General features: G+C 46.3%; 2 protein-coding genes across 2 annotated transcripts in view; one reads left to right on the top strand and one right to left on the bottom strand.

Annotated features, from left to right (window-relative positions):
* The first annotated feature begins 870 nt into the window (after positions 1-870).
* Positions 871-16,105, top strand: CHMP3 (charged multivesicular body protein 3). The gene is made up of 6 exons (XM_065633177.1): positions 871-986; positions 6,072-6,132; positions 10,291-10,470; positions 12,600-12,721; positions 14,646-14,760; positions 15,542-16,105. The coding sequence occupies exons 1-6, from the start codon at positions 942-944 to the stop codon at positions 15,673-15,675; spliced, it is 657 nt and encodes a 218-aa protein (XP_065489249.1). The 5' UTR covers positions 871-941; the 3' UTR covers positions 15,676-16,105.
* A 1,996-nt stretch (positions 16,106-18,101) lies between these two features.
* KDM3A (lysine demethylase 3A) overlaps positions 18,102-19,176 on the bottom strand; it is a 33,096-nt gene continuing 32,021 nt past the window's right edge. Inside the window, exon 26 of the mRNA XM_065633175.1 lies at positions 18,102-18,842. Coding sequence (XP_065489247.1) covers positions 18,762-18,842 — 81 coding nt within the window. The 3' untranslated portion in view covers positions 18,102-18,761. The remainder of the gene's footprint in view (positions 18,843-19,176) is intronic.

Genomic DNA, 19,176 nt, shown 5'->3' with positions numbered 1-19,176 from the left:
GGAGCCCTGGCAGCTGAATGCCAGCCAGGCAACATCGATCGGCCGGTTTTCTTTGCAGGGTCTTGCCGGCGCTGCAAGGGAAAGATGCGAAGTGTAGTTTGAGTCGCGCCTTGCATGACTAGCTCTTGTAAATTCTCTTACTGTGCTTTCCTGCGAGCTGCGTGACTGAGGGAGGGCAGGTGGCGATGTAACCTGCTCTGTCATCCGCTTTTATCGCTCTTAACAGGAACAGCCCACCGTGAACTCCACCACCCTAGTCAAGAGAAGGTGCCTAAACGAGGATGGAGCCAGGCTCTTGATAGGACAATGATAGGACAAGGGGCAATGGGTACAAACTGGAACACAGGAGGTTCCACTTAAATTTAAGAAACTTCTTCTCAGTGAGGGTGACAGAGCCTGGACCAGGCGGCCCAGGGGGTTGTGGAGTCTCCTTCTCTGCAGACATTCCAACCCGCCTGGACACCTTCCTGTGTAACCTCATCTGGGTGTTCCTGCTCCGGCGGGGGGATTGCACTGGATGAGCTTTCGAGGTCCCTGACATTCTGTGATTCTGTAAACAGCATAAGCACGGCACCCAAACCCCGTCAGCGCTTGTCCACGCTACCCTGCGCGCCCCCTCCTCACAGAGCGCTGCGGGGCGTTACGGAGCCGTGTGCAGAGGGGCGGGGCGCTGTGCGGGGCTCCCTGGGGCCGTGTGCAGAGGGGCGGGGCGCTGTGCGGGGCTCCCTGGGGCCGTGTGAAGCCATGTGACCATCCGGACCCTCCCGAGAGGCGGGGCTGTGGTAGAGGATGTCTCGCCCCGCCCCTCCCGCATGCGCAGTGCCGCCAGGGGAGGGGCGGAGGGGGGCGCATGCGCCGTGAAGGAGAGGGGCGGCTCCGCGCCTGGCAGCGGGCGGGGCCGGGAACCCGGAAGGGCCGGGCGGCGGGAGGCGGCGGCCGCCATGGGCCTGTTCGGGAAGACCCCCGAGAAGCCGCCCAAGGAGCTGGTGAGGCCCCGGCGGGGGCGTGTGGCGTTGTCATTGCGCTGGGCGGGGGCTGCGGAGGGGCCGGGGGCCTGGCCTGGCCGTACCCGGCCTGGGCCTGAGGGGAGGCGGGAGGCCCCGGCCCCAGGGGGTTTGGGGCGGGCGGGTGTCCCGGTGAGCGCTGTCCCGGGCTGTCACCGCGGCGCTGGGCCCCGGCAGCGGGCGGGGGCCCCTTGTCCCGAACGGGGGGACCAGCGCTCGGTTGTCTCGGGCTGCACATGAGGAAGAAATTTTTTACACTGAGGGTGGTGAGAGCCTGGCCCAGGTTGCCCAGAGAGGTGGTGGATGCCCCATCCCTGGAGACATCCCAGGCCAGGCTGGACGGGGCTCTGAGCAACCTGAGCTGGTGCAGATGTCCCTGCTCATGGCAGGGGTGGCACTGGATGAGCTTTGAAGGTCCCTTCCAACCCAAACTAACCTGTTATTTTTTCTGTAATGCAGTACACCTGGGGTGTGCAGAGGCCTGGGGGGGCTTCTCAGGGCCACAGGAGCAGTAGCCAAAGGAGCAACGTGTTCTGGGTGGCTGGTCTGGGGAGGCTTAGTCAGCGGCTCCTGGATTTTTAGCTCGTTGTTACCTGTCTTCCAGAGCTTCTAGTCCTCCGGCTTCATTAGGGGTTTCTAGCTCCTGTTGCAAAACCAGCCTTAAAAATATGAATAGCTGAAATATTGGGGGTTTGTGGGTTTTTTTGTTGTGTTTTGGTTTTTTTTTTTTTGAGTCTGCAGACAAACTGTGTAAGCCTTGCTTCTGCCCACAGATTTCTAATGTCAGAGAGAAATGGAACAATCAACACACCGACAGATTTCACTGTTGCCTTTTATAAGTCACTGCTAATGCATTAATAAAAACATCTGCTGTTTGGTGGGGGAAAAAAATCAAATACATTAGAGGTACTAAAAAAGCAACAGGGAGAAGGTGACAGACACTGAAATTGAAGACTTAGAAGAGCTTTAGTGTCACAGATATTCCCTTCTGCTTTGTAGCAACCGAGTCCCGGGGGTGTAGGTTATAGTCCTTGCTTGTTGGGTGACAGCATTAGGTGACAAGTATACCTTTGATAGTTTATTTTCTCTTCTACCTCTGCCTGTGTCAGAGCACCCGCAGGTTGGTTATAGTTTCCTCCATTCATGGGTGGTGTTGGAAGCCACAGAAAGAACGGGAGTTTGGAGGCTGCTGCTCCAAGTGGTGGGATGAAGCAGCAGACAAGTGCTTACCCCACACAATGTGGTTACACTGCACAGATAAATTCTTGTTTCACGTTTGACCACTTGTTCCCCTTCCATAACTGACAAGCTCGTTGTGTTTTCCAGTAACACAGTGTATCTGTGGGTCTTCTTGGAGCTCTTTGCAGAAAATATGGCAAAGGTGCTGGAAAACAGCCGAGTCTGACGCGTAGGGAGGAGTGACTTAAGTCATCTTGCCATCATGAGCGTGCTCTTGGGTTGCAGGCTGGCATGGTGACTTCACAGGCCCTAACAGATATTGAGAAACCTGTTAACAGTAAGAGATTTATTTCCTCCTTTATCTAACTGAGCAGCTTTAGATGGAAGAAGAGGTTAGTTCTGCCTACTGGATGATGAGGAAACAAAAAGACTTACCTTGTGTCTGCCAGCCGCTGTACACGATGTGCTGTCCCTGGGCAGGGCTAGAGAAAGCAATCTCAGCCCCACAGGAGAGGCTGACCACGGCAAGAGGTTGAGGCTTTTGTGGTGGCAGTGATTCACCCGGGCTTCATTCATATGTTTGCTCTCTATTTATTTATGAGTGATACAAGGCAAACATCTTCAGCCAGAAATTCAGTCAGAACCCGAGGAAATGGCAGGAAGATGTGCCAGGGGAGGTTTAGGTTGGACATTGGGAAAAGGTTCTTCACCCAGAGGATGCTGGAGCACTGGAACATGTTCCCCAGGGAGGTGTCACGGCCCCAAGCCTGACAGTGTTCAAGAAGAGACTGGACAACACCCTCAGACACATGGTGTGAACTGTGGGGTTGTCACATGCAGGGACAGGAGTTGGACTCGATGATCCTGGAGGGCCCCTTCCAGCTCAGGACATTCTGTGAGTCCCTGTGAGGAGCCAGCGACGCATTTCAGCCTGTCTAAAGCTGGGGGTTTACTATCCTTTTAATGTCAAGTCTGGATTGGTTGAGCTAAAAAAAGTGAGTTTCCTCTAGTATAATCCGAGTGGTTTGTTTCAGTGCAGTGTTTTGCTGACTGACTCTGGTGCGATGCAGTGCTGTTGAGAATGGCGTTTTTGCTTGTGTCAGAACTGGAAGGAGAAAAACTTCATCAGCATGGAGCTGTCCTGGGGGGTAATTAGCCTCCGTTTAGTTGACCCAAGTTGTTCTGTTCCCAGCATCGCTACCTCTGCACTGCATTGTGCTGTGGTTTGTAGCTGTATCCCTGGCATCCTGCATGCGATCAGCTCTGCAGCTTCTTTACTGCTCCACAAATTGCCATGTCTGGTGTAACTGGAAGTGTATTCCTGGGCAGTGCTAGGGATGAGCTATCAAAGAGTTTTCTGCTGTCAGAGTCAGCAGGATCGATGACAACATACGGCCAGTCATGGTTTAATGGTGTCTGTGCGTGTCACGGAGACAGAATCTATGAATCCTGCTGTGGTGCATTTGACAGTTGCTGGTTGTGCTTATACGTGAAGGCTTGATGCATGTTGGTTTGTTCTAGAATGCAAGTTTTAGAGCAAATCTCTGGTAGACGTTGCATTGGAGACATCACACTTGGCCAGCCAGAGTTCAATCATGTTTTACCTCAGTCTCTTCCTCAAAAGAGGGCCCTTCTTGGCTTCTTATCAGGGTGAGGAACTAATCTATATGACAGTTCTGCTCTGTTCTGGAGAACAAGAGGAGAGGCTGCAGTTGGTCCTTGGTGCTCGTGTTTTTTTGTTGTGTTGCTTTTGTTTTTTGTTTTTATTTTTGTGTGTGTATTGTTGGGTTTTTTTGTTTTTCGAGGGTTTTTTTCCCCGAGAATAAAGCAGGAGTCAACTAAAGGCACAGGAGCTTTCTGAAACCCCTTCAAAATGTATGCACACCCATAATGTGTACACACTAAGCTCTACAGGGCTTTTGGGTTTGGATTTTTTTTTTCAGCAGATTTTGTACTTGGGCAACTCGGATGATGGTTGCTGTCTATAGTCAAAACGTGGTGGTGTTCATCATGACTGAGAGCATTTCTGTTGAGACCATTAAGTCCAAGAATCTGTTGTGCTCCCCTGGGCTGGTGCACTGAAGAGCACTCTTTTTACAGTTCTGTTATAGAGCTTATTCAGGTAGATGAACCTTTTATCTGAATTCAAAAAATCACATAAAAATCGCGGTGATTTTTTTATGTGATGCTATTCCTACAGCCAACTAGATGACTTGAGTGGCTGGAGCACTGGCAGGTACAATGTGCAAGTGGATCAATGAACTACAGGTCATCTTAATACTTCGGGGTTGTTTTTTTTTTTATAGATACTGTGCAAAATCTGTGCTGCTAATAACAAAAGTAGCATCAGAGCTCTACAAACATTTGGCACTTTGTTCGTACGCTGGTGTTATCTCCCTATTCTTGGTCCTGGTATTGTATAGCCCCTCTCTGCTTCCCTGTTTGCCACAACTGCTTCAAGTTCTGGGTTGGATGTCTGGCAGCTGGTGCCTGTCCGATGGCTCTGTTTCCCCAGAGAGGTGGTTGGGGCACAGACTGAAGCACAGGAGGTTCCATCTAAACATGAGAAGAAACTTCTTTCCTTTGAGGTGCCAGAGCCTGGAACAGGCTGCCCAGAGAGGTTGTGGAGTCTCCTTCTCTGGAGACATTCAAACCCACCTGGACACATTCCTGTGTGATCTGCTCTGGTGAACCTGCTTTAGCAGGTGGGTTGGACTGGATGATCTCCAGAGGTCCCTTCCAACCCCAACCAGTCTGTGATTCTGTGAAGGGCTGATCCTCACCTCCCTCACACCCCGTCTTGGGGAACCAGGAGGGCTGGAACAGAGGGATCCAGCAGGAACCTGATGGTGTTGAGCAGCACCAGGTTGGGTACATGAGACAACCAGTCCTGCACGTGGGGGCGGGTGGCAGCTCTGCAGGAAGGGACCTGAGATTCCCATGTGTAATAAACGGGAGTCGGCAGCGTGTCTGTGTTAACAAGCTGTAATCAGCGTGTCGAGGCAAATGGTTGTTCAATTACTCTGCTACATTTGGCATTCGTGAGGCCACATCTGCAAAACTGTGTTCTGGTTTGGGCACCCAGTGCGTGAAGGATATCAACAAACTGGGGCGAGTGTGGCTGAGGGACATTCAGATGCTGGAGGGCTGGAGCCCATGACACGGGATTGGAAGCTGAGGAAACTGGGCTCGTTTTAGCTTGGAGAAGGAGAAGGGACAAGGGTCTAAAGCCTTTCACTGCCTTTCGTGAGGTTGTAGTGAAGACAGAGCCAGGTACTTCTCAGGTGTGCCCAGTGTCAGGAAAGGGGCTACAGCCACACAATTTTTGAATTGGACATGAGGAAAGTCCTTCACCACAGGAGCGATTAGGTGCTGGAACAGATGCCCAGAGCGACCGTGAAGTCTCTGCCTTTGCACAGTGTCAAAACTCACTGGACTTGGCTCCAAAGAACCTGTCTGAACTCGGTCCTGCTGTGAGCAGGAGGTTGGCTCGGAGACCTCCTGGGATTCCTTCTGACTGAAGCACTCTTGGTGCTGCCGTCCTGTGCCAAAGGTTCTGCCTTATGCTGAAATCCCGTGCGGCAAGTTCCCTCTGCGCAGCGACGTCGCTGTGACATGGACGTCAGCCAGGCCCTGAGCATCTCTGATTCACACATTGCGTCCTTCGTAACTCCTTGTCTGGATGTTCAGAGGAGAGTGGTAATCGGTGGTATCTCTGCAATGTTTGGGTTTTTTTGTTATTGGAGTAGTGAAACATTTAAACATGACTCATAACTTAAAGCTTGTGGATTTTGAAGGGCTTCTTTTGATATTGAATGGTTAAGTGAAAGTATAAAAGCATTGTTTTAAAGTTGGAATTTCAAGTAACTCTCACTTTCTCTTTTTAAGGTCAATGAATGGTCCTTGAAGATAAGGAAAGAATTGAGAGTGGTTGATAGACAGATCAGAGGTTTGTACTTATGTTTCATTCTTCGTTTTTCCTTTCCCTGTTTGCCTTCAAGGTTTTTTTTGCTTTAATTGGGGAAAGGGTGTGAAATCTAATAATCCGAGGTACTCTATTGCATCAGGAATAAAGACGAATTCAATCCTGGGGCCAGACTTAGTCTGTGTTACAAAATGGCATTGCTGTCAAGTTCTCCAAGTAAAATTTTCAAAAGAACCTGAATATTGTGTGGTTCTAGTAAGACATAACACTCTTTAATTCCATTTGATAAGATGAATTAGGCGTATTATCCAGAACTTCAGCGATCTTGATTTAATGAATAGTATGTAATTACATGGGTAGAAAGTTCCATGGGTGCGTACTGGAATGAAGTGCACATGCTAAACAGAAGTAGCCTGCTCAAGAAAATTACAAACAGGAGAGAGGAAAAAACCCCAACTTTTCTCAGTGAGTGTTTTGCTTTTAAATTATGGGCATTACACTTTCGAAGAGGTCTTGAAAAGCAGAGGAGTTACTTATTATTACACTGCTGCTAGTTCAGTTTCTTGTTCTCTCTTCTGCCTGCCTTCCCAGAATCTGAAAATAGGTTTGGGTCTAGATTCTGTTTTCCTCTTTTGGTTTTCTACCCTGCCTTCAGGACTAGTCTGTGGGATGTGCTGGTGAAGGATATTTTAGGTCAGCACCTGGTTATTGGGCATGTGCCTGTTTCGAGTGACTCGAGTAGTGTGTTCTCCCTCCCCCTTTCCTCCCCAGCCCCACGCTCCTGGATTGAGCTGCTTCGTGTATTCTCCCACTCGTAGATTTGTACGAGTTGGTTGGAGAGAGCTGCTCGTGCAGTACAGAGTCTGTCCTTGTCCTCGTCCCTCACACGAGGACAGGGTTTGTGCCTCTTCCAGGAAAACCAATGGGCAGTGATGCTCATTACGCTTGTGAATTGTTTTGTGTTCTCTGAGGCGCTTTGTGTGGCTGTATCGGGCGGAGGGCAGCTGGAACGTGGCTGATCCTGGTAGCGAAGTGTGTCTTAGAGGTCGCATCTTCCATGGGAGCAAACGACCCACGTGTTCACCGTTGATGGTTTCTGGAAATTTCAGGTTTCTCTCAACTTTATACGTGCCATAATAATTCTAATGGCCTGTGTAGATGCTGGGTTATGTGGTAGTCTGATATTTTGACGTGGATGTAAATCTAATTATTGCAACAGCTCTAAATATGTCTGTATGTGTATTTCAGAGTGTTACATTCCAAGAAATACAGCTCAACACGTAAGAGCTTAGACTAACCACCAGCAATCTGCTATTCTCATGATTCCCATTAAAATAAAATACAGAATATCTTTGCAATGCCCGTATTGTGCTGGGATTTCACATCTTACTGGGCGCTCATCAGGCCAGCAGGCTGCTGCTGAGAGACGACAGCCATGTGCCACTAAAGGTTTTGTTGGGTTTTTTTTTCCAAAATTACCCACTGTAGCTGGGTTCTGCTGCGCTTTTATCATTTCAGTTGAGACTTAGGCAGGAAATCACTGTAATTTTCGGGTAAGGATGCTGAGCTGGGACCTGTCTGAGTTTCTCTGTGCCATTAGAGACGTGTTGTGATATGACAACACTCGGATCCACCTGGGACTGACCGGCTGAGCTGGGATCACTCCAACACTTGGCTCGTCTTGTCCGCACAGTTTCTGATACAGCAACGCGCTGTTTCGAACCATCTGTCGTTGGACTCTCGCCGTTGTCGTGATTTCTGCATGCTGCGGGTTGCTTTTGAGGGCATGGGTGGCTCAAAGAGATGAAAAGTATCCTTGTGACTTCAGAATTGACTTTTTCAAGTTAATATATAAGAGTAATGCAGTAACTTTGTGCTTTACCGAGCTCGCAGGTCCCTCTCGCCGGCGTTTTGTGCCTCTGCTGGGCCTGGCAGAGCCGCAGAGGGACCATGTAGTGACTTGGGCTCACTAGAGGTGCGTAGCTGGCGTTGCCCTTCAGAGATGGAGTTGGATCTTCTCACATATTTGTGCCACTAATCTCACATTCAGCAGTTTGTCTTGCAAGTGAAAAGCATTCAGTGGCAGACGGGGCCACCCTGCGCTGGTTTGGATGTAGTAACACAATATTTGTGGTTGTTTTTAGCCTGCCCAAGCGCATGTTGTCATTTCTCAGTACTGCTGGGGTACTCCTGGTGCTTTCTGGTTTCTCTGGCACCATTTCAGTTTTTTCTTACGTGTTCTGATCTAGAATTTGGCTCGCTCCCATGTCTGACTTACAGATGTCTTCAAGCTTGTGACATTTCTGCAAATAATAGTGGGGAAGCAGCGAGGAGTATGTTTTCCTGATTCCAGTCTTGCAGATTTCTGCCAGTCCTTTGGGATAAAGGCGCCGTTGAATGGTACTGAGAAAATGATTCATCTGGAGCACACAGTCCACGAGCTCCCACATGAGAAGCTCTGTTGAAACCAAGTCAGCCTGTACCAAAAAGTGTGTATTGATGCCTTTGTTTTTACAAAAGGGCAGCTTGATTCTTGCCTGTGTGTAACTTCTGTCAGGTATAAATCAAGAAGACTCAACCCCCTAAATTTGAACAAAGCCTTTGCCAGAAATAATTATTCTTCTGGTCATTTCCTTCAACTTTGTAGGAAGGTGAGCCTAACCCTTGCTATCTGAATTCTTTATTTACTTCAGGACAATTTTTTTGCGGACTCTTAGCTGCACGTTTCATCAGTTTCTGATTTATTGCTGAGTCCAGACAAGGAAGGGGGTTGATATGGCCCCGACTTGTTCCTATGTCTCTTACTTGGAGCTTTTTGAGGTACATGGCTCCTGCTGCACTGCCAATGTTAACTGACAAAACAAGTGTATCAACAGTCACATCAGACTTGCTAGAGAAACCTTCATCATTTAAGGAAGCCTGTTTAGTCTATAATATTTCAAATCCAACTGTTTGGTGCTCATTTAGTGCAGGCTTAGTTCGGTATTCCTGCTACAGCATGCTCTTATAAAAAGCCGTTGAATGAAGCTGGATACCAGGAGGGCTGGAACACGCTGCTCTAAGTTGTATCTAATGATTAACCAGTATGTTAGTTTTGGCTGAGAAATTCTCCATAGCTTTGGCAACAGCCAGCCAGCTTATGAACTGAATATGCCAGTTGATACAAACACCTAATGCATGTGTGTTTGAACTGTGAGCAGTAGAAACTCCAAGACCTTAACTCCTACAAGTATAAATTTGGTTGGGTAGCCAGTTGAAAGTCGATGAGTTATGCCTGATGGAGGGGATAATTAAGTCTGTCTGTGAGAATGAAGACTTTTTTGGCAGTAATTAACAAATTTGTGGTTCTAAGTAACTCAAAGTTGTGGGCACACCCTTAAAAATCACTATATAAGTGGTTATGCTGTTTTGTTAAAGGCAGTGTATATCTGAAACTTTCTAGCCTCTGAGAGATCAGCCTGCTACAATCTTTCAGAATGCATTTTTTTCAAAAAACCCGACATTTTGGGGATTTAGAAACAGGACAATTTCGCCTACAACAGCCCTCAGGTTCCCTTGAAGGTGGTGATATGGTTAAGCTTTGAATGTAATCTGACAGGTAAGTATTTTTGCTAATAAAATGCCTGTCTGTCTTCTGATATTTCTAGTTTTAAACTCCTTGTCCCAACTTGGTCCCTTCATGGTGCAGTGGGGCTCTCTGGTGATGAATACAGAGGAGTTAATCTTGTAAGCAACAGATCAGTACAGTGTGGGTATATTATATCTATGTGTATGTATTTATAGATATATTTGTATCAGGCCAGTTTAATAGTTAGGAAGTTGTTCTGAAGTTGTAACAGTTGTCTCAGAGAACTTTGTTCTTACTGGACCTTTTTTGCTTCTTAAGAATTAATCTTAACTCAGCTTCACACAGTGATTTTCTTGGATTAGTCCTTTACGGTACTCATAACTGAAGGATATTACACAGCTGGACGTTCAGTAATGAGAATTTTCCTATTAATGTTTAGCTGAATTAATCAGCTAACATGTAAATCAGCCTAGAGCAAGGTCTTTGAGCAACAGAGAGGATCTGAAATCAAGCAGGAATTATTCCTTTATTGAAAATACACCCGAACAAAATGGTGTTTCTCTTCCAAATCCTTAGCAGTTTGTCATTATTTGCTGTGTTTTTCTGTATTCTAGATATCCAGAGGGAAGAGGAGAAGGTGAAGCGATCAATAAAGGATGCTGCCAAAAAGGGTCAGAGAGACGTGTGCGTGATCTTGGCGAAGGAACTGATCCGCTCGCGAAAGGCCGTGAGCAAACTCTATGCGTCCAAAGCCCACATGAACTCTGTCCTCATGGGGATGAAGAACCAGCTGGGTAAGAACTTCTGCGCCTGAGTGCAATGACTCCTCTAGCTCTAGAGATGATGTCCGAGTTTCTATTTTCAGAACCAAGGTCAAGCGCAGGCTGAGCTTGAATGTGGAAGCAGTCCTGCTCTTGTGCGAGGCAGCTGATCCCAGTGGGCTCCAGGACCTGGGAAATTACCCCCCTAGCAGGTCCAGAGATGTGAGGCTGCTGCAGTTCCTTGATCCCTCCCTTTCCTCTAAATAAGCCATAAAAAGTTTCTGATGTTCAATCACATTCCTGCAATCCCCTTAAAATGTCCCATAATAAGTTTTTTTGGTCAAAAAAATGTACTTTTCCGCTCCATCCCATACTGATTCCTATATCCCTGTAGGCAATAACCCCATTAGTCTGCAGGATGTTGCGGAGACTGTTTCCCCGCTGCTCTGTCTGGATGGGTTTCCCACCCTGGGCTCTGGAGTAGTCAGGGAGCTCCCAGTTACCTTCCTGGGGTTCCCCACCTCGTTATTCCCCAGATCCTTACTAGCTCTATGTTTCTTCTGATTAGCTGCTCATCAGACAATCTAACACCTTTCCTTGGAGCCCAAGGGTTGCAGCGACGTGAAAATCACGTGCTCTGAAACAGAATTCTCTTCCAGTAATTGGGGGCACATTTTTAGTGTGTATTCCTGAACAGCTTGGATATCCCTGGATCCTTGTGGAGCCCGTTACTGATTTTGACAGGATCTGTAACAGGTGGTTTATTCCTTTCATCTCGTCAATTATTGTTTCTCTAGTGAGTCTTAGGACACTTATCGAGTCCTAAACGGAGATGGGGGGGCAGCGTTTGATTTCCTCGATGCAGATGAATTGATTTTCCCCGTGGTTCAATACCTGGCTCCCTGTAAACCCTCCACAGTCGTTTGCGCTCCGCCAGTACTGGGGTATTTCCCTCATTCCTCACCCACATCAGAAACCCGTTATAACAGACTTCCTGCACTATTTTTCCTGCTTTAGATCATTTTAAGCTGTTAACAAGCGCAGAGCAGAGAGAATTAAAGACAAGGAAGGACCTGGGAGAGGTTAAGGTGCTACTGAAATGTCAGAGTTCCTCACCCCAGCGTGTTGCCGGTAGATTTAAGACAAGATGAATGACAAATCGGGAGTTGCAATGTGAACCTTCAGTGTAACACATGCCTCATTCAGGAGGGGAAGGAGGGACCATCCTTGCAGCTTGAAGTGTCATTTAAAAGGAAGAACTCAAAGCAGCTTCCTCCTTATTGCCCGTACCAGCATCTTCATCTTACTGGGAATGTTCTGTTATGGTTACCTGAGCAATAGGAAGGAATCTGGAATTCAGTCTGGGGCTTCATCTTGGGTAATGACAGCTAAAGGCAAGGCTTCTGTTAGTTTGTTAACATCACAAGTGTAATGTTCTTAAAGAAATGAAGCATTAAAATGACAAATAACGTATGCTGTACCTTCATTTTGCTTCATTAAGGAGTGACCATTTTACATACGAACAAGTGAGTTCTCCATAGCTGGGAAGCTGCGAGGTTAGATGGGACAATTCCAGAACCTCAAAGTAACCTCATTTATTGCATTTCGTTCTTGGTATATCAACATCCCTGAGAAGAACTCATAACTTATATTATTAGAGCAGCCTCTGGAAAGAGTATTGTTAAATTCCATTTAAACTACACTTATTTCCAGCTTATCTGCTTCAGTATTCATTTTCTAGCTTACTTTTTGCTGTGAAAGTATCACACTAGAGCTGCCAGAGTTAAGTTTCCACTGCTCACGAGTTTGGTCAGCGGTCGGACGTGGAGCTGGATTTTGGCTCCGCCAGCGAAACCCTCGGCAGGAGCTCCGGCTCTTTGTGAACTGGGTGCACGGGGGCTAAAACCCCTGGGCAGGAGATCTGGATTGTTCCAGCTAATCACATAAGACTGCTATCTTTGCTTAAAAATGTTGGGTTTTTTATGTGGGTCGAAGTTGAGCTTTTCCAGGAAGGTAGACAAGAATGAAGAAGCGGGATATCTGTTTCTTTTAAAAATGAAATTGCCTAAATGCAAACAAATTTCTATCTGTGTACATAGGATGTAATTTCTCTGCTTTCGGTGGTGCAGGCATCGTTAAGCTTTTCTGTCTCTCCTTCACAGCTGTCCTGAGAGTAGCAGGTTCATTGCAGAAGAGCACAGAAGTGATGAAAGCTATGCAAAATCTAGTAAAAATCCCTGAAATCCAAGCAACAATGAGGGAGTTATCCAAAGAGATGATGAAGGTAAGATCTAGAACATAAATAAGGCTTGGCTGAACAGGAGGTGGTTGTTAGTGTGCAGCGCAAGCGCTTTGATGGTGTCGCAAAATTGATTTCTTTTTTTTTCTTTTTTACACTTTTTTGGTTTAGCAGCAATTTGGGATTTATTGAGATAGATCACAAGTCTAATATATGATTCCCAATAACTCCTAATCAACAGGTAATTAATAAAGTGATTTAAAGTAATTTGTTATAATCAATACAGCGACTTAAAGATTCAATGATGGCAGGGTCACACTGTACTTACAAAGAAAGAAATTATACACAAATAAGCACATGTAAATATGGGAATAAACCATGCATACGGCTTATAAATCACACACTAACACACATTAATCCATGGATATGTGAATATATGTGTAATATATGGGTAGATACACCTATTGCTAAAATTTCCCTCTCGAGTTTAGCGAATTACTCGCTTTGAGCAGCACGTTTCTCAGCGAACACTTGTTGAATCTCGAGAAATCTGCCTTCACCAGCACATCGGGCTGAGTTCGGCCTTTGGATCCTCGTGGAATTGTCAGCAGATGATTAGTTTGTTTTCACAAAATGGGCTCTTTTGGGCATCCCTGTCAGAGGGAGGTGCTGGTCACAGCCCAGGGGGATCCAGGAGAGATCAGAGGGTCTCGCTTTAGGATCACAATTCATAGGGTCACGAGATCATTGACTTGAGTCAGTGAATTTCCACTCTGAGAATTTCTGGTGCTTTCCACCATTTATCAGTGTCCAGAACTGTTCCATCCCATCCCACTCGGGCAACGATCCAGGTATCGCGGAGCCACGGCTGCATTGGGCTGTCGGCAGCGACTGATCGTTGCTGCCTTTTCCCATTCGGCAGGAGTTTTGGGAGCACGGCGGGGCTGCCTCAGCACTTCATCTCATTGCACTTGCATAATGGGAATTGTTTTTCCCCAAAATGACCTTTTTTTTTTTTTTTCCCCAGAGTATCCAGGTTCTTGAGTGGCCCTCGGTGGGGTTGCAACCATCGCAGGTGGCCCCTTTGTTGGAGGCTTGTGTGAGCGCTGACAAACAGGAATTAAAGCAGCACGTTAATAGCCGGGGACTTTCTAGCAGGTTACTGTATTTGGGGAAAACCCTGACTCGGTGATACCTGCAAACACATCTGGTGTAAAGCTTGAAGCTGAAAAAAGCTGCTCAGGTTGAGGATGGAGGGAGGAAAATCGTACGGAGCGGTTGTGGCTTGGGCGGCCGAGGGCTGGGGAGCCCGAGGCTCGAACAGGTTCACACTGTGCCCAGTGACCGCCCAGGTCCCCGAGCTGCTCTCTGTGCTGGGGAGACTGAATTTCCTGCTGTCAGGGGTGAAAATGTTCATTACGAAAGACGCAACACAGGCTGTTGTGGAGTGGGAAGCTGCAAGTCCCATCTTGGGCAAGATGGGTGTTCTGATGCGGCTTTAAAACATCTAGCGTAGTGTCTCTCTGTGATGAAAGTGCTCCAGTTTTGAAGTACACAACTTCCTTATCATGGTTATTTTCATTTCAACTACCACAGTTGTTTTGCTTTTTCCCCTCGTCTTACCACTCTAGATTGTTGAGGTCAAATCAGCTTATTTCTTAATAATTTTGCCATTGTGCATGGGAACAATTTGGCCACACCTGCGGGCCCTGCAGAGGAATGTTTTCAAGCTCAAATAGAAAAAATGGAAGCTGTGGCAAACACCGATTTTACAGCATGTTATAGCTTAAGCTCCAGGCAGGCGTGTTGGCCGTTCTCGTGCAACAGGACGGCCTCGATCCAGAAAGCTGGAGCAGCGAGCGAGCAGCCGGAAAACACCTGGAGAGGCGTCACCTCATCGCTGAAGCAGGAATTACTTACTCTGCAGTTTCCAAGGGCATCACATGCTGCCTTTTTTGTTTTCTGCCAGGCTGGTATTATAGAGGAAATGCTGGAGGACACCTTTGAGGGCCTGGAGGATCAGGAGGAAATGGAAGAGGAAGCCGAGATGGAGATCGACAAAATCCTTTTTGAAATTACAGCTGGTGAGTTTGTGTTTGCCGAGAGTGGAGCCCCCGCTCTGGTCAGTAAGATGCAGCAATTTAAACCTTCATCTGTTCTGACTTGGCTGCACCCTCGCCATGGTGTCTCTGCCTTTGCCGGTGGGCAGAGTGCTCTGACAAACTGGTTTCTCAGGGAATACTGGCTGGGGAGGCCGCTCAGTAAAGTGAAGTGATGTGCAGCAGCTGATGTCACTGCAGCGCTCTCATTGAGGCCTTTACAGATCAGTGTTTGTACAGTGGATCCTCTTCACAAGGTGACATCTCTGTGATTGACTAGAGACACTATTATTAACGAAGCTAGGAAATAAACTCAGCTGTGTTGTCTTGAGTCTTCAGGTTATGATTCCTGCCTTACAGCTGATGAAGTAATGATCTACTGGTTTAATTATTTGACTTAATCGATGCTTAGCCTGCTCCTTACCCGAGTTTCTCATGACACGGTGTGACAAATGCAAGTACTGGAGCTGCGTTTGGCTGTGACATGCTGAGAGCACAGTTCCCCAGTTCCTGCCTGTTACCTCGTATCCCCCACTGGTTTGTTGCCCTCTCGTGTTTGTCACACCATTTTGTTCTTTTTCTCCACTGCTTCGTTCTTTTCCACCCTGTTTCCTGGCTGGGAGCAGCTCCTTCCCACCTGCTGCACCAGCCAGCAGCCCAGGCCAATTCCCGTGTGCGTCCTGTAACAGAAGTGACAGGTTGAGCTATATTTAATTTATTAAATGAAGACCAAACGCACCCTAACGAGCCTGTTTGTTGTTTGCAGGGGCCTTGGGCAAAGCACCGAGTAAAGTCACAGACGCTCTCCCAGAGCCTGAGCCCATGGGAGCGGCCGCTGCGGCTGACGAGGAGGAGGACATCGAAGCGATGCAGTCGCGACTGGCCACACTCCGTAGCTAAGGGCGCAATGCAGCTGTACAGTTTGCCTTTTTTTTCTTTTTTTTGCAATGGGATCTTCTGTCCTACATTCAAAATACAAAACTTAATATGTGAGAATACTTTATGTAATATATATATTTTTTTTTTTCTTCCTGGGGAGTGTGCTCTCCAAGAAACTACTGTAATATACTTCTTCTTGGGGAGTGCAGTCTGTAAAGATGATCTTACCGTTTTCTGTTCAGCCCGTCTCCCCTCTGAGAGGCTGTGGTGAAATGGTGGTGTCATGTCATGTATTTTTAGATATAAAGTCCTGAAAATACATTCTTAGCTTCAAGTGGCATCCTTCCCTAAAAGGCACTTTGGCTTAATCTGCTACCAAAAACCTGCAGTGGTGTAAGATCTTTGTTTTTCTGAATCACTACAAATTTTATTAAAGCTGCTTTTAACATTAGTTTAGTTCGTATCACTTTAAACTCTTTTCACAAGCGATATCTACCTCTGACAGCTCCCTCTCCTGGTTTTATAACACCTTTTTTTTTTTTTTTTTTGGTCTTCAGCACATTTATGACCTTCACAGTTTATTTAAAGAAAAGCTTTCAGTCAGAGCAGCTATTTAACATCAGATATCTCAACCTTTTCCAAATCATTCCAGGTACTATCCCTTCACATTCCCCAGTGGTAAAAAACCATCTGCTGCTCACTGGTACATTTTTAGGGTCAAGGGAATCCAAGACCCAAGGAGAGGTGTCTCCTCTCAAGGAAAAGCTGTTTTGACTCACAAAAGGTGGTTTGCAGAGCAAGTATCCACAGCGTCACTCACCCGAACGTGTCAGTGCCACAAAAGCCTCACAGGCAAAGGAGTTTCTAATTTTAAGGAAGACTCGGAAAGAAAACTAAGTCTCTAAATAATTGTGTTCCAACAGCAAGGATGGGAGAATGGACCAGGCACACAGACAGCTGAAGGGTGTCCAGCAACTTCCAGTTCCAGCTGTAAAAAGCAGGGATAACACCGGCTCAGTCACCCCGACACTCCTGGGCTGTGCGCTCCTTTGGAGAACAGTGCGACTCAAGTGTTTCATCTCCACCCCAAACCTCATAAGAATGGGCACGTGGGACTATTTGTTTTTCGTGGTCTCAAAAATCCAGAGAGGACAGATCAGAAAGAAAAAAAGCAGCTGAAGAGTCAGGAAGATGGGTAGATAATGCTACAAGAAAAACAGCTTGAACAACAGCGGAGTGGTAAGAAAGTTCAAGATGCAGCTTCAACAACGGATCTTTTCACACGTGTGTGTGTAAGATGAGCATGACTCATGCAGTGGCACCCATACTCTACTCCCCATGAACACTCCAGCTGGCTCCGAGAAAAGCCATTTGGCTGCTTCATTTCGGTATCTTCAGACCTGATGCTGCAAGAGAGGATCAGTCAGCTGAAGCATTGCCTTAAGGATACTTAACTAGTTCAAGCACAAAATGCCAAATCTAAAAGGCTGTATTGCTTTTCCTTATGGAAGGCAGGTGAAGTGACAAGAAACAGGCTCACGTTTACCATCAGCAAGTAGAGACGGAGGGAAGTTCTGAACACAGAGGGGTGTTGCTCAGCAGAATTTAAACAGGCAGCATAAGCCGAGTGAGCTGCAATGTTTCCCCGCAGAAGGAGAACACCTCCCACCTGCCTCAGTTCCTTGCTTGTGTCTCCCTCTGAGAAGAAGGAAGCAGATGTACCTACTCACAGCAGCCAAACCTTTTACTATCCCATTTTATTCGAACTTGATGAAGATTCCTGCTCCCTGGAAGTCACCTCCGTCTCAGCTCCATTGTGGAGACTTAAGGGTGGATAAGAGGAAGTTTATTTGAAAAATAAAAACGTCACCTGAGACTGAACAGTTCATGCCGATCATTAGCAGCAGGTGAAGTACTACAGGGAGAGGAATTTGCACAGTTTGTCAGTTTGTTACACAGAGCTCCAAAAAGTGACTTTTGGGTAACTAGGAGGTTCCCGTCCTGCCTGGCTCTTCCCAAGAGCTGTCCCTGAGCAGGACACTCAAAACAGAAAGGTTCCTTTATCTTGGCAGGGAAGGGATGCCCTTCTCCACTCCTCACCCCTCTGGGTTTAAGTTTTATGATGTTTTCAGTCTGAGTCATTTTAGAGCAACCCGCCATTGCAGACCGAAGCTGCAAAACTCATTTGATACAGACCATTGTACTGGCAGTAGGAGAAAAGCAGCAGTCGAGCTACGTCATGCTGTGGTTAACCAAAAAAAGTTATTATATATCAATAATAAACAGATCTGTCACTCAATTCAACACCCTAAGCCTTCAGATACTTTAAGAAATTATATGAACAGTATATGATACACTACTTGTTTTTGCATTTCAAAGCGCTGCATCAAATTAATTACATTGTAAGGAGTCAATTGAAGAAGCCAGGCAAGGAACAACGTCTGAAATAGAAGAATTTTATGTAGACCATTCAGTGTTAAAAACCAAAGAATCAAACATCAGTTCAAATTAAAGAGCAGTTTCAAACAGAAGACATTCGATTAAAAGTTTCTTTTAACATTTAGAAATTTAAATACATTTACCTAAAGATGGTTAACCCCCATCTCTATCTTACTATACAATAGCTTAAAGCTACTTTTAAATGCTAGTTCTATGTTAATGTGAAATTCCAGAACCGCATTCTTATTTTTATGTAAATTGTTTATTAACTTGGGTGACTCCATACTTCCTCCCACCCCAAAATAAATTTTAAAAATTGGAGCTTTACAATGTCTTGAATAATTTTTTTTTTCAAACGAGTAATTTGGAATAGTTTCCGACAGTTCTATAGGAGGTATTTTGTACAGTTTGGAGAGCAACTCCATATAAAGTTCTATTGCAACTGAGCATTCACAGTATGCCACAGTCCATACATATTACTACATATACAGATCAGGTTTGTAAACATTGGAAGAATACACAGAACATAGTACCACGATCCTCTGGTACTGCCGAAAGGAAGATGAGGTAACATTCATAGAATCTCAAAGTCCACAGAGGTCCTGACTGAGTAGTTAAAACAGCTGCCAACACTTCTGTTTCATAGTGTGTGGTTAAGGCTTTCTGCTTCACGGTCTGCCAAGGCTGGACTCGTTAGCTCTCAGTATCCCAACTGCGTCCTTCACAGCGTGGTATATGACATTCTTCACCTGGGAGGGAAGAAAAGGGCTTTGGTTTGACACGTAAATGGCGCGGTTAAGGTCAGGTTGGACGACTGGCATCCAGAACATGCCTGCACAGCTTCCGCCCTTCCCCACAGCCCCTGTGCTCTCCTTTCAGTTTAAACACAAATCACTTGCGAGAACAAGGCTCAAATTCTAACAGGATATAAAGTGAAAATGTGTAGCCTGAGAAGATCGTCGTGAGTTCAGCTACAGGGAAAACGTAAGAAATGGAAGGAAGCATTTCAAAAGAATCTCAGGAGAGGCTTCAGAAGGCATCCTCGTAACTACTAAAGAACTGTAATGATTCAAAAACCTAAGG

The sequence above is a fragment of the Caloenas nicobarica genome, chromosome 4, assembly GCF_036013445.1.
Source record: "Caloenas nicobarica isolate bCalNic1 chromosome 4, bCalNic1.hap1, whole genome shotgun sequence".
NCBI lineage: Eukaryota > Metazoa > Chordata > Aves > Columbiformes > Columbidae > Caloenas > Caloenas nicobarica.
This window is presented reverse-complemented; position numbering and strand designations above follow the sequence as displayed.

What these genes read in the sequence shown, in the direction of transcription:
- CHMP3 (XM_065633177.1), top strand. Translation starts at nt 942, where the DNA reads ATGGGCCTGTTCGGGAAGACCCCCGAGAAGCCGCCCAAGGAGCTG. An exon ending in GGGGATGAAGAACCAGCTGG is followed by an intron (nt 10,471 to 12,599) that starts GTAAGAACTTCT and finishes TCTCCTTCACAG; the next exon opens with CTGTCCTGAGAGTAGCAGGT. An exon ending in CCTTTTTGAAATTACAGCTG is followed by an intron (nt 14,761 to 15,541) that starts GTGAGTTTGTGT and finishes TGTTGTTTGCAG; the next exon opens with GGGCCTTGGGCAAAGCACCG.